The 26,969-nt window shown below is 47.5% G+C and overlaps 2 protein-coding genes across 3 annotated transcripts in view; one reads left to right on the plus strand and one right to left on the minus strand.

The window, feature by feature from the left end:
- The window catches only part of Ano7 (anoctamin 7), a 32,368-nt gene extending 30,411 nt beyond the window's left edge, over nucleotides 1-1,957 (plus strand). The window contains exon 23 of the mRNA XM_008829149.3: nucleotides 147-1,957. Coding sequence (XP_008827371.1) covers nucleotides 147-221 — 75 coding nt within the window. The 3' untranslated portion in view covers nucleotides 222-1,957. The remainder of the gene's footprint in view (nucleotides 1-146) is intronic.
- A 3,229-nt stretch (nucleotides 1,958-5,186) lies between these two features.
- The window catches only part of Hdlbp (high density lipoprotein binding protein), an 84,287-nt gene continuing 62,504 nt past the window's right edge, over nucleotides 5,187-26,969 (minus strand). For both annotated transcript variants that reach the window (XM_008829150.3, XM_008829151.3), the window contains exons 14-28: nucleotides 26,493-26,606; nucleotides 24,929-25,015; nucleotides 24,632-24,763; nucleotides 19,806-20,024; nucleotides 16,190-16,411; nucleotides 15,889-16,107; nucleotides 15,248-15,386; nucleotides 13,209-13,363; nucleotides 11,891-11,995; nucleotides 11,523-11,657; nucleotides 10,136-10,279; nucleotides 6,491-6,676; nucleotides 6,187-6,303; nucleotides 5,826-5,954; nucleotides 5,187-5,690 (exon numbers count right to left, since the gene is read on the minus strand). In XM_008829150.3, coding sequence (XP_008827372.1) covers nucleotides 5,604-5,690; nucleotides 5,826-5,954; nucleotides 6,187-6,303; nucleotides 6,491-6,676; nucleotides 10,136-10,279; nucleotides 11,523-11,657; nucleotides 11,891-11,995; nucleotides 13,209-13,363; nucleotides 15,248-15,386; nucleotides 15,889-16,107; nucleotides 16,190-16,411; nucleotides 19,806-20,024; nucleotides 24,632-24,763; nucleotides 24,929-25,015; nucleotides 26,493-26,606 — 2,190 coding nt within the window. In that variant the 3' untranslated portion in view covers nucleotides 5,187-5,603. The remainder of the gene's footprint in view (nucleotides 5,691-5,825; nucleotides 5,955-6,186; nucleotides 6,304-6,490; nucleotides 6,677-10,135; nucleotides 10,280-11,522; nucleotides 11,658-11,890; nucleotides 11,996-13,208; nucleotides 13,364-15,247; nucleotides 15,387-15,888; nucleotides 16,108-16,189; nucleotides 16,412-19,805; nucleotides 20,025-24,631; nucleotides 24,764-24,928; nucleotides 25,016-26,492; nucleotides 26,607-26,969) is intronic.

The raw sequence follows: 26,969 nt of genomic DNA on the forward strand, positions 1-26,969 counted from the left end.
AGTCCTCCAGGCCATGTGACTAAGCGTGGACCTTGGTTTCTATGTTTGGTCCCAGCTAGCACACCTACCAAATGGATGAAGGAGTGAGGGTTTTATAGTCCCTTCTGTTCTGCAGTCTGTCTGAAGACACATTTTCTTCATGACAGGCTCTCATTGGAGCATCGGAAGCAAAGGATGACCAGCCCCTAAGCTCAGAGCCAAGCCTGGGCCTTCCAGCCTAGGATTCTAGAACTGACTGTCCCCTCTGGGTTACCAGAGGCCCAGCAGCTGACACATCTGCCTGAAGATACAGCTACTGTGGCTCTCAACTGTCAGAGTCCTCAGCTCACACATCCTGCCTGGTCCCTGATCCTACTAGATGCCTCTCGAAGCCACCCAGCTGGAGCAGCAGTGCCCAGGGACATCTGGTGGCATTCATGGGCCCATTTCTTACTGTCCTTCCTAAATTCCATGAGCCAATGACTTGTCTTCCTGTACCTCATGGTAAAAGGGCTCCATTTGAAACACTGGCTTCTGTGGTCCCCATCTTTATTATACTCAAGAGCATACCCTGCCCTTGCCTCTTGTTCCCCAGTAGGGAGGAACCCCGTTTCCTGTCCCCAAAGTCTAAGGGTCCTCTACATGCATTCCTGATCCCCATCCTGGCCAGGAGGTGGCCTTTGGTGTCTACACATTCCCCACTGATGGCTCCCCCTGCCCGGCCCTAGACACAGTTCTTCTGCCCACTGAGCTGGTGGCCTCTAGGGCCTTTCCCCAGTACTCCTTGAAGCTGCTTCCCTTTGAGTGGTACTTTAGGGCCACTCTCTGGCTCATGCCTCCAGACTCACCCTCCCATTGCCCCTCCTCACAGGGTTCTTACCATGCTGCACACCTGACTCTTAGACCTGACACCTATGTCCCAGCCACAGTAGGGAAGCTGCTCAGGGTGCCCTTCCACTCCTGATTACCCAAAGCCTCTTCTCGTTTCTTGGCCTCTCCATCCTGATAGATCAGGGGCCGCTGTGGCATCTTTGTCTCTTGTACACTGTTAGCACTGGCAGCAACCAGCTCACCCACTGCTGGGCGAGGGACTCAGCACACACACAGTAAGCACTGAAGGGGAAAGGCTGTGGGGATGAGGTGTTCTGCCTTGATAGTAGCAGCAGAAAATCCTGAAGAAAGCATATTCCTGTAGCGTCTGGTGGGCCTTCCCCGGTTTTGTACAATTGCTTTCCAAATTGGTTAACAGGACACAAAGTTTTGGCTTTTCCTGTTGCTAGTTAATTGCCAGTTATTTATTCATACATTCCCTAAGTTGGCTGTCTACTCACTGATGGGATATGGGTATTCTCTCCTCTTCCACCACTGGACTTTGCTGGAATAAAGGTCTGAAAGGCACATGTTAACATCTGCTGGTTTCTATAGGGTTGTTAGGACAGAGGTAACAAGAGGGACACGTAGTTTTGGAAGGGCTGTGAAGCGGCATCCACCCTCCCTCTAAAAACCTCTTTCTGCCGGGAGTGGTGGCGTATGCCTGTAGTCCCAGCACTCTGGAGGCAGAGGCAGGCAGATCTCTGAGTTCAAGGCCAGCCTGGTCTACATAGTGAGTTCCAGGACAGCTGGGGCTACAGGGAGACCCTGTCTCAAAAACAAAACCTCTTTCCAAACAGTGCTCTTGCCCACCCCCACCCACTGCTGAACTTTGGCAACCCATGTCTCAGATACAGTTCTGCTTGCTCCAGCATTTGCTGGGGGTTGGGGGGGCATGCGCCACAGCTGTGGTGTGGTCACTGGCATTCCTTTTGGACTTGTCACTCTATCACCTTTGTCTTACAGTGGGGCTGGTGGTTTGGAGGGAGGTAGTGAGTTGGACTGTGTGATGGAAAGAGACACGTCCCACTACAGGCCTTAAGAGACTAGCAGCTGGAGTGATGGTCCAGCTAGTTCAATGAGTGCGTTTGCTCAATAAAGCCTTTACCGCAGGACCCACATGTACTTTGTTGTTGCAATCTTTCAAATCCTTTTATTATCATCATTATCGTGGTGTGTATGTGTGGGTAAGTACAGGAGTTGTATGTGCCACAGTGAGAATGTGGAGGTGTGAGAACGACTCTGTGGAGTCAGTTCACCTTCCACCACAGGTTCCAGGGAGAAACTCAGGATTGTGCAGCACGCACTTTTACCTGCTGAGCCATCTAACTAGGTTTATCTTTAAAAGCTTAAGGAAAAATCACCAAACAAAAGAAATGGTGGCCCATGCATTTATATGCTCTACCCACAGGGAACACTAAGCTAGGAGTGAGCTATGGATTCCCAGGGATTTCCATTGGACACCAGGGCCTCATCCACAGTGCTGTGGACTCAAGCTGGCTGCTGGAGGGACCTGGAGGTAGACCTATTGTGGGGTACTGTCCTAGTTTGTTCTTCATGGCTGTGACAAAACACTCTGACCACTACCAACTTGGGGAGGAAAGGGTTTATTCAGCTTATATATCCTGGGTCACAGTTCATCCAGGAGCCCAAGGTAGGGACTCAGGGCAGGAACCTGGAGGCAGAAGCTGGAGCACAGGCCATGGAGAAATGCTGCTTACTGGCTTGCTCTCCTGGCCCCTGCTCAGCCTGCTTTCTTATGAAACACAGGCCCACCAATCAGAGATGGCACCTCCCACAGTGGGATGGGCCCTCCCACATCACTCATCAAGAAGATGCCCCACAGACATGGCCACAGGCCAGTCCAATAGAGGCAATTCCCCAACTGAGGCTCCCTCAACCCAGGTGTGTCAAGTTGACACTAAAGCTATCCAGCACAGGTACCTTTTTTTTGGGGATGGGACCATTTTGCTGATGGGCCTTGCTGTAGGATATATATCCTGAAGTGGAGATGCTGGGTCACTAGATACAAGCTTGGCTTTGATAGAAACTGCCAGACCAATGTACCAAGTAGGGACCAACCTTCTCAGCAGAGGTGCTAGCCTCCTGCTCCTCTAGCTTGTTCATGGGATCTTCTACCACATGGGGATTGGAGTGGTTTTTCCGACTTAACCTCCTTGCTCTGCCCTCACCATCTCCCTGTGCAGCTCACAGCCCTCCAGCAGGGACCTGCCACCAGGCTCACCCTCAGCCTGGGTGTCAGGAGCCTATCATGGGAATACTGACAGACAACTCAGAATCCTGCAAGGACAGTGAAGGACTGTGCTGCTTCCCAAACAGAGTTGTCTGCCCTCCACAGTAACAACTGCAGGGCAGCTACCGACTGGAGTGCAGAACTGGACCGAGGTGCAGGAGGCAAGACTCCATACAGACACCACTGGGCCACCCTTTGGAAGGGACACGAACAGTGCTATGAATTACTAGCAGGTCACAGCACAGACCAGGGAACTAGAAGATTATCACCGCTTGTCCCGGGAGATCACAAACTTGACAAAATGAGTCCCACCACGCTGCATCCGGTTTTGGGTTTTATTTTAGAATTTATAAAATTCCAGTGTCATCCATATTCATGAGCCTTTACACATGTTTGCATATAATCTCCAAATTCCAAAGTTAAGGCCAAGGGATGGATGTAGCTATGGAAACATAGGAGATGGAAGACATTCAACAAGGAGGAAAAGACACTCCCCAGCCCTGCCCAGGCCTCGACAGCTTGGAGGCTGCAGGGACGTGGCCTGGGTACAGTCAATTTCATAGTCCTTATTAACAACCAGAGAAAAGGAGCGAGACCCTGAACAGCTTGCGGTAGGGCTTACATCTACAGCACTTAGCAATAAATGGAGATGTGCAAAGTTCTGTTATGATAATTTAAACTCTATCTCCTGGGGAGGTGAGGGGCCTGGATGTTATAGGATGATGTGTAAGATGAAGAGGGAACTGGAAGGGCAGGAGGGAAGCAAGGTGCCTAATGGGAAATGCCCCCGATCTCCTGTAGATGGGAGCGGTGATTAAGTCTTCTCCCTGCTCACCCACCAGCTCACTCGGGCCACCAGCCTACTGAGCAAAAATGTTCTTTCCTGTTTCAGTTCCTATAAATGGGCACATGTGGGGCTGCCTGAGATGCAGGGAACTGAAGTTAGACCCAGAGAAGCAAATCTGGGTCCTCTGAGAAGTCAGTCTACAGGTGGCCTGGCCTGAGTTATGGTGAGTGAAAAGACTTAGGGCAAGGTGTCACAGTAGAAGTGCTAGCTCTTAGGGAAGGCCTTGAGATGTGCACAACTTGGGTTTTCTAGGAACCCAAGTATCTGGGACAGGACAACTTGCTAGTTGCTCGATAGATGACCTGGAGACAAAAAGACCTGTTCTCATTCTCCACACACTGATGACCCTTCAGCCTGGGCCCACCTTTCCTGGTAAGGGTGGAGCTGGAGCCTAGCTGACTATTACACCTGAGGAATAGCAGTTCTCCCTCAGCTAGTAGGGCTTGTTTCTCATTCTGCCTCCCCTTTTAATCCAGGCTAAGTGACAAGCCCTGTCTCTGATCCCTGCCCCTCTGGCCTGCATGAAGCATCAAGGCATACCTGCCAGAGCCTACAAAGTCAGGCTTGCTGGGAGTGAGCACCCCACTCTGGACCAGCCCGTGAACCACCCGGGCTGAGGGAAGCCATCAGCCTCCCAGCTCTGAACATGCACCCTCCCAACACAGCAAGCCCAAGACCAGTAGAAAAATCTAAATCAAGAGAAGAGCCTTGGGGGCGGCACTAACCTACACAAGAGCACTACCACACCGTCTGAGGTAGAAAGAAGGCCACTGAGCACAAGGTGTCTGGGCGAGGCAGGCACAGGGACAAGTGGGAAAGTCTGGGTGTCACTTAGAGGCAAGCCCTCCACCAAGAAGAAGCGGTATCTACCTCCCTGTCTCCGCACTCCCTGCCACTGTGACAAGTCACAGGGGACCCAGGTGACATACATGCAGCCTTGCCTCTAGGGTGCATGCACCGGATCATGGGGCTGAGGCTGCAAAGGAAGCCCCTGGTGCTTTCAGACCCCTAAGTGAGTACCATCTGAGGACCCAGGCCACCCTCCACCTCCCGGTCCCTTCTATCTTCAGGACACCTGACCTCCTGCTGTCCAATGCCAGGCCTTCCTCCTACCATGTGGCCTGTGCTAAGTAAGCAGACTTTGGCAGCTGGAGAAGACTGACTGCTTTCCCAGAAAGGAAGGTCTGGATGACAGACAGCGGGCAGGAGGGAGGTGGGAAAGGAAGAGGGCAAACATTTTGGCTTTTATAAAGTCAAGGAAATTTATTTCCTGAGGTCATGACACAGGAAGTCAACTCCTAGCCGCTGTGGAGCTCTGATGTGAAGGTCAGAGTGCTGACTACATGCTGGGTGGACCAGGAAGCTGGAGTCTGTGATCACGAAATGCTCGATTACCTTGCTTAGTGTTTCACACAGTGGCGTGCCTGTCCAAGAGCACAGCATCAGGAGCAGACCCTGAGACTGCTGGGTGCTGACCAGGCCTGGAGAAGTGGCCACAAAGGGCCAGGCCACCAGGTTTTGCTGCAAGACCTCGGGGAAAGGGGAAGAGCATCAACAATTTATGAGGGTCCAGCTGCTGGGTCAGATTGAGACAAACCATTGTGTGGTTGGGTTTGGGCAGCAGGCTGGAAAGGTTTCTGCTTTTTTTGATCATTATCGTTTGGGGCCCCAAGGGAGGGTTTTGGGGGCCACCTGAGCCCCAAAGCTGGGAAATTCCTCAGAGCTGCTCATATCAGGAGCCTGTGGAGAGGAAAGACAGGGCTTTTAGTACAAGGGGGCTCTTGCTGGCTTACAGAGCTTCTGAAGGAGCTTCAACCCCACACCCCACTAGCCCACCAGCCTGGCCCATGGAGAACAGCAGAAGCACCATCTGACCTTTTCACTGCTGGTGGCGGTCCAGGGAGCATCGCGCACCACAAAGCCTTTGGATGGTGCTTTGGACTCTTCGTGTGCTGGGGGCTTCATATAAACCTGCAGAGCCTCACTGTCCACCACATCGGCCAGCTGCAGGGCAAGGGATGTAGTGCTAGTCAGTCTTCCGTCTGCCAGCTAAGCCTTCTTTTGACAGCTACCAAGGAGCCACCCACCCACTTGTCCTGCCTCTGGAAGCACACGCAACACTTGGTAGTCACCACAAGCTTGTGGCTGGGCCCAGCCCAGTCATGGACAGAGTGCCTCAGAGCCCAGCCTGGGTTGCCTTGAGAGCCCCCAAAGACTCTATCCACCTGGGACTTACATATTCCTCTTCTAGGTTGAGGATATGGTCAATGGCTTCCTCCACATTCTCTGGGAGTCCTGTCACAGTGACACAATTGGGGTCTGGGGCTCCGCTCTGTGGGAAGCGAATGTCCACCTAGAAGGGGCACAGAGTGTTAGATGGTATTGAGGAGAGAGCACTAGACCAAAGGACCATCACCATGTATGAGCAAAGTGTTCACATCCTCCCAGCCACATAGGGTCAGCAGCATAAGCAGGAGTCTTAAGATTGCTGGTGCCTGGCAAGTGTGAGAGCTGTGTGCCAGCTGGCTTCAGGGATTCACCTTGAACTCATCCATGATTTTCCGGATCGCTTTGCCTCGGGCACCAATGATGCGGGCATGCACACGGTGGTCCAATGGGACATCCTCAGAAACCATCTGCTCAAGCTCACCCACAATTTTCAGAATAGCGTCACGGGCAGCTTCAGTGTTCTTCTCATACCCTGTGATGGTGATTTGGTCCTGGGGCTTCAAACGGAGAATCAGTCAGAGAAGAGGGTGGCCCCTATGGGACTCCTCATGAAAGATTACTCTGAGATGAAACAGTGCAGATGTACAGGTAACGGCTCAAGGGCTGAGTGCATCAGACCTCACCTATGGGAGATACTCATCCTCTCAGAGAGAAAAAGGACAGAAAACACATTAGGTGGCTGATGTAAAATAGGAAGCTAGAGAGACGACTCAGTAGTTAAGAGTATTTGCTGCTCTTGCACAGGATCTGAGTTCAGTTCCAAGCACTCGTATCAGGCAGCTCATGAGATGCCTCTGGCCTCCGAAGGCATCTGCACTCACGTGGACTCACCTACACATCATTAAAATTAAATCCTAAAAACACAAAAACCCTATGGGGCTGGAGAGATGCTCAGCAGTTAAGAGCACTGGCTGCTCTTGCAGAGGATCCAAGTTTGATTTCCACCACACACATGATGGCTAATGCCCATCCCTAATTCCAATTCCAGGGGAATCCAACGCCTTTTTCTGATCTCCTCAGGCACTGCATGACATGGGTACACTTATATACATGCAGACAATACACTCATACACACACAAAATAAAATATTAATAAATAAAAAAACTCATTTAGTACTCATTCCTTCCCAAACCCCACACCAAAGACTGCCACCAACCCTGACAACTGTAGTTCAATCCCTGGAACTCACACGGTGGAAGGAGTGAACTATTCCCATGAGTTGTCCTCTGAAATTTACATGTGTGCACATGTGTCACACACACTAAAAATAAGTGCTTAAAAAAAGGGGGAGGGGACAAGACTAAGGAAACCTGCTCACAAAGAGGGGGAAGCACCAGCAGGCAGAGGTTTGGCAAAGGTCAAAGTCTGTAGCCCGTCAGCCTCCTGCTTCTTTGGAGGTGTGCAGGCTGCATGACAGAGCCCCCCTTGTTCTCTCAGACTCGTTGGCTCAGGTCCCTTGCACCCAGTGGGCACTAGCTGACCCATATGAGACCCAGTTGAGCAACAGTCCATTCAGGGCATATGGACCTGAGCAAAACAGCTGCAGCTCTTTAATCTTCAGGGTCCAAAACAAAGGGACAGAAAACGTGAGCCAGACCACAAAACAACAGCTACCTAGAAGCAACACCAAGAAGCTGAAAGACCCAGACTGGGAGGACAGAGAGACCTAGGGACAAAGGGAGAGGGGGGAAGCCCAAGAAATTCCTGTCCAGACTAAGGGGAAGGTCAGGCAGCAGGGCCAAACAGGCTACACCTACAACAGGCACAGCAGAGCTAGCTATCTCTAGCAAGCACACAGACACAGAATCAACTCCTTAAGTACAAGTAAAACTCTCACAGAAAAAAGCTGTGGATTAACAGAGACATGGGATTGGCAAGATGGCTTAGCAGGTCAAGTACTTGCTGCCAAAATGAAGGATTCGAAATCTGGGGCTCACATGGTGGAAGAGAACTGACTCCTGCAAGTTGTCCTCTGACCTTACATATGCACTGTGATACTTGTATGTGCTCACACATAAATAGGCCAACAAATGTGATTTAAAAAAAAGAAAAAGAGATGTGCTGCTTATTCTACCTGACTCACAGATTAGCTAGTCAAAATGGTAAATTATCTAAAAAATTACTAATTACAGGGAGACTAGAGGAAGATAAAGCATAGTGAGGATGACAAGTTAAAAAAAGTCGCTGGGCGTGGTGGCACACGCCTTTAATCCCAGCATTTGAGAGGCAGAGGCAGGCAGATCTTGTGAGTTCAAGGCCAGCCTGGTCTACAAAGCAAGTTCTAGGTCAGCTGGTGCTACAGGGAGACCTGGTCTCAAAAAGACCAAAAAAAAAAAAAAAAAAACAGCAGTGTCCATGCACACACATGTGTGCACTGCATGGCAGCACAATGTTTGGAGTGGAATAAGAAGACTACTGTAAGTCTTAAGAAAGTGACACATGCTTTTGGTAAGGACCGTCACAATGCTTTCAGGAAGATGTTTATATCTCATGTTAACCTTGAAGGATGCGAACACATTGAAGAAAATTATAGAGGAGAAATATTTAGGTGAGACTAATTGAGCTTTAGAAATGCTATAGATGGTAAAGTGTTTGCTGTGCAAGCATAAAGATTTGGGTTTCAATCCCCATGGCCCCTGTAAAAGCCAAGGCCAGTGGCACACACCTGTAATCCTCATTCAAGGCATGCAGAGACAAGAGGATCCCTGGGGCTTGCTCATTAGCAAGTCTAACTGAAAGGCTGATCTTTAGGTTTAGTGCAAAGGACGGGAGAGATGGCTCAGAGTACTAGTTGCTCTGCAGAGGACCTGGGTTTGAGTCCCAGCACCTACATGACAGCTAACAACTACCCATAACTCCAGCTCTAGGGGAATTTGATGCTGGCTGCTGACCTCTGCAGGCATTACACAACAGGGGTGCCCTTATATACAGGCAATACACTCATACACATAAAAAAAATTGGGCATAGTGGCATACGCCTTTAGTCCCAGCACTCAGGAGGCAGAGGCAGGCGGATGGAGATGGAGGCCAACCTGGTGAGCTCCAAGCCAGCTGAGACTACAAAGACCCTGCTTTAAAAACCAGAAAGTCAAGTTCAATGTGTGTGGCTGGAAGTTTCAGAAGGGAACAGGTTAGGAGACATGGAAAGAAAGACTGGAGACCTAAGCCCACCCATGAGGGGTCACCTCACCCGTAGTGCTGCTGTTGGATGCTTTCTGGGCACAGTGATTAAGGCCACAGAGCTTGTAGGATAAGTAAGGCAGAGCTGGCCCAGGCTCACTAGGCAGAGGCATTTGTAAGGCAGCCAGAGCCTCCACTCATGGAGGGCCACTTAAAGTAGAGGCTAAGGGAAGGAAGTTCTGAACACACATGTGAGAGTAAGCTAGAGGCAGATACGGAGGTGAGGTAGGCTAGGACTGTCCTACTTGCCAGATGGTAATCAGGAGAGGAGGTGGGTTATACTTAACATCATTTTGAGTGCAGCAGGAGGCTGTGTAGAGCTCATTAGGGACCATCAACAAATGGAATGGGGGTTGCAGAGAACCTAGACCTGGCTGTCTTTTGTCTACCTGCTTCTAGAAGCCTGTTGGGAGTCCGGTCTCAGGCACTGGACAACAAGATATGCACATGTGTAGGCACAATGGCTCAGGAAGGACCCAGTTGGGGTAAGGCCCAGGTTTACCTGCCAGGGGTGCCAAAACAGGCACAGGAAAAATACCCTAGACCTAAGATAGCAACATGGTTTCAAGGAAGCATTACACAGCTGGCAAGTACCAAGTCCTCAAGCCAAAGTCAGATTCTTGGACATCTGTCCGTCTGATTCACATACTTGTTCCCCACTGGCAAGTCACAGAAGCTGCCCTAGGCTGAGTTCCCAGGTTAAGGCAAGGGCTAAGAAGACTCCATCTGCCCCCACAGTGTTTTAACCATAGCATCCCAGATGGATGGTCTCTTACCTGGCTCCCATCATCCTTATCAGGAAACTGGATGTTTACATCATGCTCCAAGCGAATCTGAGTGATCACTGCCCCCTTTCTCCCGATAATTTTGGGATGGTATTTGGGGTCTACAGTGACGCTCAGCTTAAAACTCCTTAAAGCCTACAAATAAAGTGAGAGAGAATGAGACACAGAGAGAGAGCACTGTGTTTAAAGCTAAGCCAAGGGCACCCAGGGCCCATTCTAGACTGATTTTAAAAACATAATCCAGATACTCAATTGACCTGCTAACAGAAGGCCTTTAGCCACAGTGGTCCAGAACTAGGCACCCTTTGCTCAATCCCTGTCACTTTCTTTTCTTTTTTTAAAAGATATTTTATTGTTTTATTTTATGTGTATGAGTGTTAAGCCTGCATGTAGGTGAGTGCACCTGTGCCATGCTGCCATGCAATGCCCACGGAGGACAGAAGAGGCTGCCGGATCCCCTGCAACTGGAGATATGGACAGTTGTTAGCTGCCATGTGGGTGCTGGGATTCAAACCCGGTCTTCTGCAAGAACAGCCAGTGTTCTTAACCGCTGAGCCACCTCTCCAGCCCCAATCCGTCACTTTCAATCACTTGCTGTGAGAACTAGACATTTTGATCACTAATCACTGAATACGTTCTGCTTTTGGTGCAGGTTGCTGCAATGGCATCACCATGGAGGTGGGCACCCACGGCCCAGGACAGACAGGCTGGACAGTGACACGCTTGGGTTCTTGGTCCTATTCCTAGAATTTACGAATGTGGGACTGGATGAATCAGCTTGAATAACATCTTCTAGGCCTTTTAGGACTGGGGTATAGAAGAGGCCAGGAAGAGGGAGACAAGAGCATATAGGGGACAGACAGCTACTAGGACCTCCATGGCCAGAGCCTAGAGCTGTGCCATGAGCAGAGGACAGAAGGCAAGGTCTATGCCAGGGTACGCTCACAATGTACAAGCAGATTCAGGAACTCCGTCCCATCACTAGTCTGTACTCCATTCCTCTTGATGAAAAGCCAATTTCCCCAGCATGGTCTGTTTCCAGTTCCCAAATCACCCCACTCCTGAGCAGCACACCTCTCAGAATTCTTCAAAGCATGCCCTGCCAGAGGCATAGGAAGGCCTACTTATCAGCAAAAGCACTACCATCTACCTTTTGTGTGGGATCTGAGATACCGTAACATTTCTCCTGATTTGGTTGTGAGAGAAACCACAAATTAACACAGTTCAACTTTAAAATGGAGAGCTTTGCCTTTAGCTCTTCCACTAGCAGAACCTCTAGACCCCGACAGCATAGCTTCGTGACCTTCCTTGGCATGTGAAGTGTGTCCTGAGCACAGACTGGTCCCAGTCCCAGGCAGGCCTCACTGTTCATGCTCACCCGATCTTCTTGCTCGGCTTGTAGCTCCTTTACTCGATCTAGTAGGCCTGCCTTGGCCCTGTCCAAATTTGCAGCAAGGCCAGTGATGGCGATGATGTCCGACTGCAGTTCGGGAGCTGGTACGTGTATATTAACCTGTGTCATGACAGAGCACATTTGATGTCTACAGGACCCAGAGGCAGAGTCTGACCTCCTGGGGAGGATTTGCGGAAGACCTGGGAAGGTCAGTGCTAGGGTGGACAGGAGGAGGCAGAGCCAATGTGGGTCAATAAAGGATGCTGGCACTCAGAAAGCCATGGACTTTTTTCAGATAACTATAGATGCGATAGCCTTCCCTATACAACAGTCTCCAGCGAAAGTGGTCTAACCTCAAACTCATCCATCATCTTGCGGATCCCACTTCCTTTCTGCCCAATGATGTAACGGTGCAGATCGAAGGGTACCTCTACCTCGATGGTGACAGGAACCAGTGCCTGCAGGAGAACGGTGGAGTTTAGCCAAGAGTGAGAGCACAGTGATCTCATGAGCTCAAGGGTAACAGCCCTGAGGACAGCCCATGCTTTCTAGTGCCAGCTGACAGGACTGCACAGATCCTAGTGCAAAGGACAAGGAGTCCAGTCTAGGGTAAAGCTGGCAGAGGATTTACGCCTGCCCCCACACCTGACCTCTACACTACAAAAGGCTGGGTGGGGCCAACTGGGAAGGAGGAGACGTGGCACAGAGAGGTCCAGCTTTTAGCATGTCCCTGAGGCTGTAACCACTTTGGCAAAGCCTGTATGGACTGCAAGGATGGCTCTTGGACAAGTGGTTCATTTGTCTGTACTCAAGTTCCAACACATAGTGTCCATCACCCATCCTCCACAGCTTTTGTTTTTATGCAGCAACTACTATCAATCAATAGAGACCATTATGCTGACACTCTGGCTATGCTGTGGTGCCATGGTGTTTACAACAGGACTCAACACAAATGTCTCAGTTATGACAAGACTGAGGTAGACTATCTCTAATTCAGTGGGGGAGGAGGTGGATGAACAGTATACTGGACCCTATGTTGCTGTAATGGTTGGTTTTAATGTTAACTTGTCACAAATTATAATCACCTGAGTAGGAAGCCGCACCTGAGGACTCTGCAACTACTGGGTTCTTGGCCTTTCCCATATGAGGTGAGATAGTCCTTGGATTTCACTATGAAAGCTGAGGCACCCAGGCTCATTGATAGAGTAACTACTGAGTTCTCAGCTTCTCAAGTGTGAGGTGTGAGTCAACTGTTATTATTTCAATGTAAGTTGATTTAATAATATATTCTTTTTTTTTTTTTTTTGGGTTTTTTTGAGACAGGGTTTCCCTGTAGCCCCAGCTGGCCTGGAACTCATAGATCCACCTGCCTCTCCAGCGCTGGGGTTAAAGGTACATATCACCACACGTGGCCTAATAATACATTCTTAAAAATATGTATGTACATATTCTATTGTTCTGTTCCTCTAGAGACCAATACAACAGCTGTCAAGGGACTGGACTGGAAAATCTTGAGTCCTGGTGAGGAGAAGTGGCTTCCCTGGGTTATATGACCAGTTAGGCAAGGCATACAGTCAATGCTTGCACTTCTAAGATTGAAATAACAGACCCACCATCTGTTGCCACGTGAGCAAAGTCTCCCTCAAGGAGAAGGAAGCCAAGTACATGTACCTCCAGGGCCTCCTTGGCAGCCTCACACTTTTCTTTCCGGCCAGAGATGACGATGATGTCACACCTCCTGGGAGAGCCAGGGTCAACCTCCTTGGCCTCCCTGCTCTCTCCAGTCTCATCTCCATTTTCTTGGATGGCAGGCTCCACACTGTGAACTAGGAATAAAGGGGGAAAGGCCAGTTGGAAACTGTGCTCTGTAGCAATTGTTGCACCTACACTTTGAAACCAGTATTTGATAAGTATCTGCTATGTGCTGGTTGAGAACAAGAAAGAAAGAGCCACCTGTCCTTAAGGAGGCCACATCTGGGCAGAGAAAGACGCAGGGAGCCTGGTATGGGGCTCTTAGGCCTGGGTGGCAGTGCAATGTAAGCCTCACGGGAAGGCTAAGTTCCAAAATTCCCTTCTCACCTTTGAAAGGAGCCACTGTGTAACTGCAGAGGTATAAAGGAGATACAGCAGTGATTCACGGTATTCAGAACAGCCCTATTGTTTGGGGAGCCTGATGGTGAGGCAGTGCTCACCACAGGAGAAGGACACATAGCTCAGTCTAGGTGATCTAGGTCTGGACAGGTAGTGGCAGGGTTTCAGAGATTTCGGATATACTCAGGGAGAGGCCAAGGCAGACCCAAGCCAGTTCCTCATGCTACAGAGTAAGAAGAGCCCAAGAACGAAAGGGCACGTCACCAACGCAAGCTGGAAAGGGGCTCCACTTTGTAAAGGACCAGACAGCATTCACCCACGGATCAAAGTAAGCTAACAGGAAAGAGAGGCAGCATCTGGGAGTAAGCCAAGGAAGGGTGGCTTTGGAAGATGGCTGTAACATGGCAGTCTAGAAACAGACCATGAGTAAGGTAATAGTATGCAATGTGAGCTCCAATCTGGAGCTAATGGCTAAGTTCAAGCATGTTTGTGTTCTTAGGAGATATCCACCATCAACAAAGCTCTATACATAAAAGTCATTCAAATGAGTCAGAAATATGTGATCACAAAGGGAGGAGGGGGTTGAGGGGACATGGGAATAGAAATGACCGTAAACACAGTACTGATGTATGAAATTCTCAAAATGACATCTTAATTAACATTCTTTTCAAAAGAGGAAGAGGCTTCTAAGAAAGCTTGCTTTGACTTGGGATACATGGGAGGCAAAAAGGTGTGGCTTTCTGCTACTCCATGCAGGTCTTTTCTCTGTAAATATGAAATGGTATCAACATTAATGGTATATAAATGGGGCAGTATGGCTTAGTTTCCTAACAAAATGGCCTGTATCCTCAGAACATTGGCTGGAACAGTTCAGTGTCACAAGTACCATGGACATCAGGCCAGTGACACTAAGATACAGGATCACTTTGAACCACACTAACCAACAGGGAGATGCACCCTGTGTTTCACATATGCAAACTAGGCAGAGAAAGGTATGTGCTGCTCATATCTGATACCTCTGCCACTCAGTATTTTGAGACAAGGCCTCATCATGTGGCTCTGGCTGGCCTGGAACTTTCTAAATAGACCAGGCTGGTTTGAACTTAAGAGATCCACCTGCCTCTCCCTTCTGAATGCTGAGATTAGAGGCACAGTCACCATGCCAGAACTCTAATTTTTTTTTTTTTTTTTAACTTTTGACCACAGTCTACCCCATCACCAACTCCACAATCAGGCAATAAGCACATTAGACTTAAGGCCTTTCTAGAATAGCTGTCAGCCACCTCAATAGGGTCCCTTCTGGATAGATCAGAGACTTAAAAAAAAAGAGACACAACTTCGGGGGGTGGGGTTCTGAATGTGACTGAGCAGACATTCTTAGCACGTAAACACTCTCCTGAGAAACAGTGGAGTTCAACTCTCAGCAGTTCCCTAGGTAAGACACTGCAAGCTCCTAAATCTGAGGCCAGAGGGATGTCCCTGAAATCCATGGCCAGTATCCAAGTGCCACTGTAATGAAGAACAAGAGGCAAGAAAGAGTGACAGGGATGTGCAAGTGACTCACAAGACAACCCCAAGGGTGATGTGACTACCACACAGCTAAGCCTAGGCAGACCCACCTGGATTCTCTTCTCTGTCTGGAAACTTAATTTGAACATTGTAGTCCCTAGTGATCTGCTGGATTCTGGAACCTTTGGGGCCCATGACCGATCGATGGAACTTCTGGGGTATAGCACATTCCACTATCACCTGAGCTTCCTAAAGGGGCCACAAAAAGAGAGCAAAGGTCAGATACATAGGTTAACATAGGATAGTCTCCCTGCCACTGTCCTCACTAGCTTCCCATAACCCTTTATTAGCAGTCACACCCCCTTTTATGAGGTGAACCTAGAATCCTGGGTAGAGGGTGCACAGGGCAGAGGGGCAGGCTCTTTCTGCAGTGGGTCTCTGAATGAAAATACACCCAAAACCTACAGTACAGCTTTTATCACACAGGCTAAACATATACCTATTTTACAAACAGGAAAAGGAAGTGCTGTCCCACTGTAGCGAGCTGCCTGAGGGGTGCCTGCTGTCTAGGGGGTAGTCACATCAGACAGCTGAGGGACTTTGTGTTGTCTGAGTCTGGGACTCCGTGAGGAGGCACCAGATCGATTATTAGGAGAGGGCGTGTAAGGCCCTGAAAGGAAGCACCATGAGGCACGTGGAGGGAAAGACACACACCCCCTGAGAGCCCTCTCAGAGTCACTTAGGCACTCACCAGATCCTCAATGATTTCCTGAATGCGCTTCTTGGCTGCCTCCACACAGTCCTTGGCACCCTTGAGGGTGACTTTGTCACTCTGTGTGCCAGAGCGTGGGAAGCTGACCATCACCCCGCCATACTCTTCAGCAATTTCTCTTAAGACCTGACCTCTTCGAATGACAAAATGGCGGTGGTGCTTGGGGTCCACCAGCATGTAGTCTTCAACAACATTATCCTGTGGTGTGGAAAGAAGGAATGGAAGATGGCTCACTCAACCAATGGCACAAACAGAGCTGAGAGCCCAGATCACTACCTACCAGGTTCTGGATCAGTGTCTCCAGTTCCTTCTGGGCCTCTCGAACGGCATCCTCCTTTCCTATGATTGTGATCAGGTCCTGGTCCTTATCCTCAGCGGCTGGGAATATGATGCGGGCTCCAGTGCTGTCACGTACCTTGCGGATTTTGCCGCCCCCCTTGCCAATGAGAAATTTGTGGTACTCTGGCTTGGCTCGGATGTCAACAGTAAAACTCTTTGTTTGCTGCAGAAACAAACCACATGTAGATTAGCCCTACATAATCTGCCTGGACCACAGTGTGGGCAAACAAGAGACCTGGGAGGGCAGCATGGTAAGGTGGGCTCTTCTTCCACTGTCTGCAGAGTCTCATCAACCCCCAACCCACCTCACCTCACCAAACACAATCACACAAACTGCCAATTTACAACCCTGGTCTGTGTTTTAGTAGTAATGACTAAATTCCTCTAAGCAATTTGTGACCTGCTAGGGACTTGGTAACATGTGGTGGCAAGCTCAGAGTGCATGCCCTGAGAAGAGCAGGATGCACTGGACCCTGGCTGCATCACTTCCACCTTCTCACCTACTTCCAGACCAAACACACATGGAATACTCCCTGGGCCAGCCCTGCTCCCACCTGCAGTGGTACAGACTAGCCCAATGTATAACAGCAACTCCCAGGTCAAGCTCCAAAGCCACCAGCCATAAAGGCCACAGCCTCAGAAGACTCATGGTAGCACAAGGCCCTTGTTTTACATCAAGAAAGCAGGACAAAAGCTGAACACGGTGATTTCCTTATACTGTGTGTCTGGCAGACTCACTAGAGAAAACAGAGGACCCTTGCCTTTCCTGTGGATCTGTCACTTGGCCCACAGAATAAAAAATACAGAGGAAGAAACAGACTGAATAGCATACAAAATTTTTAAAATTTAATTTTGTTATTTTTAAAAAAATAATTGATTTCTCCAAAATACCACTGTGAAAATCTGTTATTCCTCAGACAAAGATATTTACAAACAGCAAATAACATTATTTAAAAATCAATGTGGGGGCTGGAGAGATGGCTCAGTGTTTAAGAACACTTGTTCTTTCAGAAGACCTGGGTTCAAATCCCAGCACCCACGTGGCAGCTAACAACTGTCTGTAACTCCAATCCCAGGGGCTCTGACAGCACTGCATGACACGGGTGCATTAATCTACATTCAGGCAATACAGGCATACACATAAAATTAAAATAATACATAAAAATTAAAAAATTAAAAAATCAATGTGGTGGCAAACACTTAGCAGTCCCATGCAATAAGGACACATACAGAGGCCAAATGCATTTCTACAGTCCAACCCAGGAAATGGGAAATTCCCATTTACGCATCACAAAAACAACGGAGATATGGAACATTTGTATGCTATCAATTACAAAGCACCAGTCAAGAATCAAAGATTTCAAAACTGGAAACTGGCACAAGATTCCAAACTAGGGAGCTGTCCTTCCTATCAATTTCATCTCCAGACTCAAGAAGACTACCAGAAACCTAAGCATGACTTTTCCCTAAAACTTGACAGCTTGATTCCATGTAGAAAGACAAAGGGTCTGGAAAAGCCCAAGCAATTTTTAAAAATTTAAATAATAAAAAAAATTTGAATGTATAAGTTTTCCCCATATGTGCATGTGTGTGGTCATGAGCACTTGTATATATGTGTGTGCACGCATGCATGTGTGTGCAGGTCTGAGCTTGACAGTGGGTCTCTTTCTTATTACCCTCCACCTTATATATTGAAGTAGGGTCTCTGGCTGAACCTAAGCTCACCATTTCTGCTTGGCCACCATACCCACCTGGCTTTTACATGGGCTTTGGGGACCAGAACTCAGGTCCTCACTCTTGTGTGGTAAGCACTTTATCTGCTGAGCCCATTTCCCCAATCCTCAAGCAAATTTTTAAAGAGTGTTTTGATTTGTTTCTTATTTTTTATTTTTATTTTTAAAATATTTTATTTATTATTTTTATTTTATGTGTATGAGTGTACTGCCTGCACGTAAGTGAGTGCACCCATGTTGTGCAATGCCACGGAGGTCAGAAGAGGGCTTTGGATTCCCTTGGAACTGTGGTCTTGAACTCACATAGTTCCACTGACTTCTGCCTCCCAAGTACTGGGATTAAAGACCTATGCCACCATGCTTATTTCTTTATTTAATTAATTAATTAATTAATTTTTTTGGTCTTTTTGAGACAGGATCTCCCTGTAGCCCCAGCTGTCCTGGAACTCACTATAGACCAGGCTGGCCTTGAACTCACAGAGATCTGCTGGCCTCTGCCTCCCAAGTGCTGGGATTAAAGGCATGCGCCACCACATCTGGCTTATTTATCTTTTTTGAGACAGGGTCTCCCTGTAACCCCAGGTGGCCTGGATTCGCTATGGAGACCAGGCTGGCCTTGAACTCACAGAGATCCGTCTGCCTCTGCCTCCCGAGTGCTGGGATTAAAGGTGTGTGCTACCATGCGGGGCCCTGATTTTTTTTTTTTTTTAATTTTATTATTTTAATTTTATGTGTATTAGTGTATTACCTGCATGTAAGTGTACTTGTGCCAGGCAATGCCTGTGAAGGTCAGAAGAGAGAGTTGGATTCCCCTGGAACTGGAGTTACAGATGGTTGTTAGCTGAGTACCCATAGAGGCCACAAAAAGGGCATTGGATCTCCTGGAGTTGGGATTACTGGCAGTTGTGAGTTGCCCAACATGAGTGCTGGGAACTAAGCTCCAGTCCTCTGCAAGAGCGCCAAGCTCTATCTAGACCCCTAAGCAATATTTTCAAAGTACAAGCTTGAAGGATCCATCATTAGCTGACGTGCAAACTTCCTCTAAGGCTAGCTACCGCATACACATGGTGCTGTCCACAAAGAAGAGCCTACACTCAGACCCAATTTCCTTTTCTTAAAAAGGCAGGGTCAGCCGGGTTTGATTCCCAGCACCCACATAGCAGCTACGAACCGTCCTTAACTCCAGTTCCAGGGGAATCAAAGCCCTCTTCTGACCTCTGTGGCATTGCACAACATGGGTGCACTCACATACATGCAGGCAATACACTCATACACATAAAATTAAAACAACAACAACAACAACAACAAAACAGGGTCGGCTGGGCACGGTGGCACATGCCTTTAATTCCAGCACTTGGGAGGCAGAGGCAAGTGGATCTCTGTGCCTAGTCTACATAGTGAGTTCCAGGTCAGCTGGGGCTGCAGGGAAACCCTGTTCTTAAAAAGACAGGAAGGAAAAAAAAAAAAAAGACAGGGTCTCACGTAAGCCCTGACTGGCGTAGAACTCAGAGATCTGCTTGTCCTCATGCAGGGATTAAAGTCTTTAGGAGAAGATGGTGGTCAATAGTGGCCAATAAACTTTGATGGCAGTGGTGGTCACGTGACTGGTCAAAAGTCAGAACTACACAAAGAATCTTGAGTTTTACTGTAAATCATACTTTTCTTTTTTTTTGTTTTTGGTCTTTTTGAGACAGGGTCTCCCTGTAGCCCCAGCTGGCCCGGAACTCGCTATATAGACCAGGCTGGCCTTGAACTCACAGAGATCTGCCTGCCTCTGCCTCCTGAGTCCACACTGAGAAATGGGAGCATCAGGTGAAGACTTACCTTCTCCTCAGCCAGGTGCAGGAGCTGCTTCTTGGCCTTCTCCACATCTGAGGAAGGACCTCTGATGACAACTGTGTCACTTCCGGAACCTTCCACAGGAAAGTGAATGTGGACTCCACCACACTCTTCCATGATAGAGCGGATCAGACGGCCCTTTGTGCCAATGAGAGAGTTGTGCAATTTGGCGGGGATTGAGACCTCCACCTCAGCTATGTTTGCCTGAAACAAAACAGCAGCAGGAAGAAGTCACATTGTTGTGTGGCAAGAAAAGGCCAGAAAAAAGTAATTCAGTCACAGCCTGAAAATGTTTGTGGAAACAGGGCAGGGAGACTTCCCAAGGTGTGCTAGGTAGAGGCCAGCAGTGGCACACACACAAAACACTAGCAAAGACATGACTTTAGATTATTCAGGGTAGGGCTTTCCTGTTTTAGTCAACTCTGGAAGTGGCTGGCATATGTGAGTCCAAAATACCCACAGATGAACCTTCCTATTGAAGATTCTGCTTTCAGTCAAGATAAAGTAATAAGAGTGTGAATGTACCCTTTACCTGAGAAAAGTAATTTTCATGATACTGGTGATGGAAAATGGGCAAGATGAGTTGCGTGAGTACCCAGAGGTGAGGAAATAGAGCTAACAGCCACTCAGGGCTGAAGCAGCACAAGGGGAGCATGGAAACCCTGAGACATGGAGGCTATGCACATGCTCCCCTACGCAGACATCACTCTGGGCTGAGGAAGAAGCCCAGGACTACAAGGGATGTGCCTGCAATTTAGTCATGAACTAAAGCACCATCTTCAGGAGGTGATAGTTTTGGTTTTCTGGACCCCTGGGCAATACTCAGCAGAAGATACTTGGGCTTCAAGGCACAATTCTAATCCTCCGTAACAAATCTTAAATCCAAGCCCTGAAAAAGACAAATGGCTTGTGAATAGCTTGTAAAGAAAAAAGCAAAAGCCCGTAATAAAGTGAATAGGAATCTGCCCATACATTACACGGATGTTAAGGTAAATGTTATGGCCAATGACGCTGAAACAGGAACGTAGCTATATCGAGGCCAAAAGCCAAAGGAAGACTGAACATGTTTTAAGTAGTGCCTGAACTTCTGGACTAAAACGAATAATACCTAAAAGAAAATGTACTAGATGGGCTCAGAGGTAAACCGTACAGTGCCAAGAATGCAAGAAATACGAGTAGAGCAATCGCATGTAAGTTGTTAGGTTCCCAGAACAAAAACAACAGGGATTCATGGGGAAAACACGAAGAAATAATGACTAAAAATTTCTCATTTGATGAAAACCCAGGTAACTTCATGAACACCAAGCAAAGAAACATGAGGAGAGTGACACGGAAACACACTTTGCTTAAGCCAGTGATAAGGGAACAGGATTCGTCAGACACAGGGCAGAGTGATGGTGGTATCAGGTTTCTTCTAGAAATTGGACAGTGAGCAGAAGACTCAAGAGTGAGTCTAAAGCAAAGAAGGGAAAACTACCAGCCTAGAAATGGGGAAATCCTTAAAAAAATGCACACGACACTCAACAGCGGGAGACCCTTCAGGCACAGAAGACTGTAAATCACACAAGGCGGCACCACAGAACAACGGCAGGAGCAGGGTGAGGAACTGGCAAAAAGTCATTGTGGAACTTGGGGACACTTGCCGACAAGATTAAAAGGATTACTGACATAAGACACACACGCATGCATGCACCCCCCCCCAAAGCAGTCATGAACAAATCAATGATTCATCAAAATGTTCAAAGAAGGGGTTGGAGAGATGGCTCAGCAGTTAAGAACACTGACTGTTCTTGCAGAAGACCCAGGTTCAAATCCCAGCACCCACATGGCCGCTAACAACTATCCATAACTCCAGTCTCAGGGGATCCAATTGCTTCCTCTTCTGACCTCCGCAGGCATTGCATGATACGGGTGCACTTACCTACGTGCAGGCAATACATGCATACACATAAAATAAAAAAAAAAAAAAAAAAAAAAACATTCAAAGAAAAGAAAAAGAACAAAACCGATGGGACAAATGGAGAGCCAAGAGCAAGATTTAAACCCATCAAAAAACAGTGACACCAAAATACCCAGATGTTTACTTACAGGAAAAATGGCTGAAATGATAAATTATGTTACATGTATTTCACCAAATTAAAAAATGAAAGTTTACAGTAAATGCAATTTAATTACATTTCCTAAATATATAACTATAAGGTGATACTAGATCAAATGAAAAAAGGAAGTTGGGGCTGGAGAGATGGCTCAGTGGTTAAGAGCACTGGCTGCTCTCCCAGAGGACCTGGGTTCAATTCCTAGCACCCACACGGTGGCTAACAACCACCTATAACTTCAGTTCCAGGGGTTTCAACACCCCCTTCTGGCCTCCATGGGCATTGCATGCAGAGGTACACTTATACACATACAGGCAAAATGCTGATACACAAAAATAAAAATTTAAAAATCACTTTAACATCAGAAAAAGTAAATTTTGGAGTAAATACTATTATGAGGGCTAAAAGGAGATCACTTTATAACGACACAGATTGCAAATACCAAGGACAGTTCACAGGAACACAGAGAGCAAGGGCTATGGGACTACAGTAAGACCTCATGAACAGAACTCAACTTGGGTAAAAGAAAAAAACCTCCTAGGCTGGTGAGATGGCTCAGTGGATAAAGGCACTTGCCAGTGAGTCTGATGATCTGGTGGAAGAGAAACAACTCCTACAAGTTGTCATCTGACCTCCACATGCATGTCATGGCGCACCACACACATATACAGAGGAAAAACTCCTGAAAAAGACTGTCAATTACCAAGTGAAAGAAGCAGGTGACTTATCCCTATGGTGAAATACCACTTTGCTACAGGAAGAGGAAGTGAGGAGCCACAATAACAAAGGCAGACCTCAATACCACACAAAAAGACAGATGAGCACTACCGGCAAGGAGACACTGACTCCACCACACAAAGTAAAAAACTCCACTCAGTCTGTGCAGCTAAAGGCAGATCATGGGCTGCCTAGGGTAGGGCAATGGTGCAGAGACCAGTAAGCCTTTTTAAGGTGATGGATACAGTCACCAATTTGGTTTGTAGGGATGCACTAGATAGTATTTCCTGAATTAAAACATTCTCTCCTGTCAAGTCTTAGTAAGTAAAGGAAATTTATAAAGCTTAGGAAGTAAATAAAGCTTTAAAAGTCTCAGGCAGCTCCTGAAACTTACAAGATTCACAAGACCCCTCCCCAAGGTTATCTAAGCAGTTAACAATTGCTGGGAAGAGACTCTCTCTGTGGTCAGGATGCCTACAAGTGGTACAGACAGGTCCAGGAATACAGCTATCCTGAGTAGTCATTCCTGCTCTATAAGTAAGTCCCAAAACTCACTGGTTCACCAACTTGGACTTTGGTGGAATTGTTACTTTGATGTGTCACTGATGCCCTATCTGGTATGAAAAAAAGAATTTTGGGGGGAGGGGAGTGTTTTTGAGACAGGGTCTCCCTGTAGCCCCAGCTGGCCTGGAATTCAGAGAGATCCACCTGCCTCTGCCTCCCGAGTGCTGGGACTATAGACTTGTGCCACCATGCCCAGCATGAAAATAATTTTTAAAAAAATTTATTATTTTTATGTATATGCATGTATTGCCTGCATGTAGGTATGTGCACCTATGTCGTGCAATGCCCGCTGAGGTCAGAAGAGGCTGTCGGATCCCCTAGGACTGGAGTTACGGACACTTGTTAGCTGCCATGTGGGTGCTGGGATTTGAACCTGGGTCTTCTGCAAGAACCACCAGTGTTCTTAACCATCTCTGAGCCATCTCTCCAGACCTAGAAAAGAATTCTCTCTCTCTCTCTCTCGTGTGTGTGGGAGAATGTTTTCAGGCATACATATGGAAGTCAGGGGACAACCTTAGATGTCCACCCATGCCTTCCACCTAGTTTGAAACAGGGCCTGTTTTGCCACAGCATAGTCAAGAGTAGCTGGCATGTGACTCTGGGGCTTCTCTAGTCTCCACTTCCCAGCATGCTGTTCAAACACTGAGATAACAGAAGTGTACTACTGCTTCTGGCTTTACATAGCTTCTCTGGCTCTGAACCCATGTCCTCCTGCTTGTTTGGCAAACACTTTCTGAACTGAGCCATCTTTCCAGACCCAGAAATGATTTTCAAGTGGCATAAAAATTAACAAAAATGAAATGTCCAATATTGCTGTAAGGCCAAGTAACAAACCCTGCAAGAGACAGGGAGAGAGAACTATTGTTCCCTTGATAACTGATGCTCAGATTTACAGCTTGAGTCTTTCAATGAGTCCCATATAAGCCCAATGACCCTGTAGGAGTAGTCCAGAAGATCGGCTAGAGATTTTATAACAGAGGAAATGGGTAAGATCTGCATCAAGAAACATCTCCTAGGGGCTGGAGATGCTCAGTGGTTAAGAGCACTGGCTGCTCTTGCAGAGGACCTGGGTTCAAATTCCAGTACCCACATGGCAGCTAACAATTGTCCCCCACTCCAGTTCCAGGGGATCTGACAACCTCTTCTGTCCTCTGCAGGCACTGCACAACACGGGTACACTTACATGCAGGCACAAGACACACATACACACACACACACACACACCCAGAGTAAAACTTAAAAAATAAACATCTCTGGGGCATGGTGGTACACGCCTTTAATCCCGGCACTTGGGAGGCAGAGGCAGTGGATCTCTGTGAGTTCAAGGCCAGCCTGGTCTACATAGTGGGTTCCAGGACAGCTGGGACTACAGGGAGACCCTGTCTCAAAAAGACAAAAAAATCCACAAAAACCCCAAACAAAGCATCCCTTTACCAGGTCTTTCTGGATAGACAGAATCCGGCTCCGGGCAGCTTCACAGTTGGCTCGTTTGCCGGTGATAACAATGGTCTCAGAGTTGCTGTTCTCTGCAGGAAGGTCAATCTTGGTGTTGCTTTCCTCACGAATCTACAGGGAGGGAGATATACAAGAGAAGATGACCAGTCTTCCCACAGAGACCCCTGAGCACAGGCCTGGGAAGGCAAGGCCAGCTCCTCCTTTGAATGTACAAGGGGATGATACAAAGGCTCTAGAGTTGGGTAAGAGCAAAGATCCAGGGAAGGAGCTCATCACCTTTTTAATGTTTGCACCTCCTTTCCCAATGATGTTCTTGTGAAACTGCTTGAAGATCGGAACAGAAATTGAATAGCTATTTTCCACCTTAAAGACAAGAAAATAGCGCAATGAACTATCCATGTCAGAGGGTGAAGTCTTTTTATCCCCCAAAGCGCTATGAACTCAATAGACACTGGCCACACAGACCCAGGTTACTTTTTCCCCCACCTACTTGACTTTCAAGGCCTATCATTAGGACAAGTGAGGTAAGCTGTCCACCATCTGATTAACTTGGTGTATTAATTTATAGAAAGCCCTTTATTTTTTAAAATATTTTATTATTTTTATTTTATGTGTATGAGTATATTGCCTGCATGTATGTGAGTGCACCCGTGTCGTGCAATGCTGAGGAGGTCAGAAGAGGGCTTCGGATTTGGATGGTTCGTAGCCACCATGTGGGTGCTGAATCGAACCCAGGTCCTCTGCAAGAGCAGTCAGTGTTCTTAACTGCTGAGCCATGTCTCCAAGCCCCCATAAAGTCCTTCCATAAAAAAAGTTTGTACTCAGCACGATCTGAAGCTCTGCAATACAGAAGCAAATTTGGCCATAGACCCTCAAACAACATTCTGACTGAGGGAGTCTGTCCCACATGCTAGGATTGGAGTTGATGGAGGGAGGGGCTCAGAATCCATGTCTAGGAACACAAGACTCTGGCACTGTGAGAAGCATGGCATTCAGTAGCTACATGGCAACAGTTCAGTGCTCCATGCTGTCTCCTTTCTCAAGGGAGGAAGAACCGTAATGATGCCCTCTTGGGTGATCTGGACACACAGTGGTTTGTGATGCTTTTCTATCAGTTCCTTTTTTCGCACTTTCTAAACCTTTTAAAAGGCTTATTTTTCCTTTCTTTGGTCTTTTTGAGACAGGGTCTCCCTGCAATCCCAGCTGGCCTGGAACTTGCTACAGAGATCTGTCTGCCTTTGCCACATGGAGTGCTGAGATTACAGGCATGTGCTATCATGACTACTTTCCCAGTTCAACTTGAGGAAAACAGTAAATTCAATACATGAGTCTCTTCATGTGTGTTATTTCTCTTATCCCACCAGTTACACTAGATTCTCTGAGTATCTGCAGAGCCCCTCAAGAAAAAAAGGGACTCCTCACTGAGTTCTACCACACATCTTGACAACTTTTGACAGTATAAACTAAGTATCAAGGGGGTTAGAGAGACGGCTCAGAGGTTAAAAGCACTGCTCTTGTGGAAGACCTGGGGTTGGTTTCTAGCACTCACATGGTGGCTAGCAACTGTCCGTAACTCCAGTACCAGGGGATCTGATGCCCTCTTCTGACCTCAGCAGGCACTGCATGACACAGGTGTACTTACATACACGCATGCAATACACTCATACATGTACATTTAAAAAAAGCGAAAGAAACTAAACATCAAGTTACTAAGAGAGATGCCATGACCACTTTGTAATAAGCCTCTGAGGCGGCAGATCACCTCAAGGTAGAGCTCCAACCAGCACTCAGGAGTTTTGTGGGACCCCTGCACCCCATCAGAGGATTTAACGTTCCCTACCAGGTCTGCCACCATCTTCTGCATATACTTTGTGCACTTTTCCACCTCATTCTTTGGCCCTCGGAGTTGCACAATATCACTTTTTTGTGCTGGGTCTGGAAAGTTGATGATAACCTAGAATAAATTATCAGGAGATGGAACACAATTATGAGGAGGACTGGGTTCTAAAATACTCAAAACTGGGCCGGCAAGATGCCACAGTGGGTAAAGGCACTTATTGCCAAGCCTGATGACCTGAGTTCAGGACTCACAGTGTTAAGAAGAGAACAAAATTGTCCTCTTACCTAAATTCACAGACCCACTGTGACATGTGTGTCTGAGCACCCGTGTGTGCATACACACATACACACAGACACAAATACGTTTTTTTTTTTTTTTTTTTTTTGGTTCTACTATACTGCTAGTTTTCTTTGTCAGCTGTATTTGCATTATTCTCTCATTTAATCATTGAGTCTTTTTCAAGTTTTCTCTCTTCAC

This window comes from Nannospalax galili, unplaced genomic scaffold (assembly GCF_000622305.1).
Source record: "Nannospalax galili isolate Female #2095 unplaced genomic scaffold, S.galili_v1.0 scaffold453, whole genome shotgun sequence".
In the NCBI taxonomy this organism is placed as follows: Eukaryota; Metazoa; Chordata; class Mammalia; order Rodentia; family Spalacidae; genus Nannospalax; species Nannospalax galili.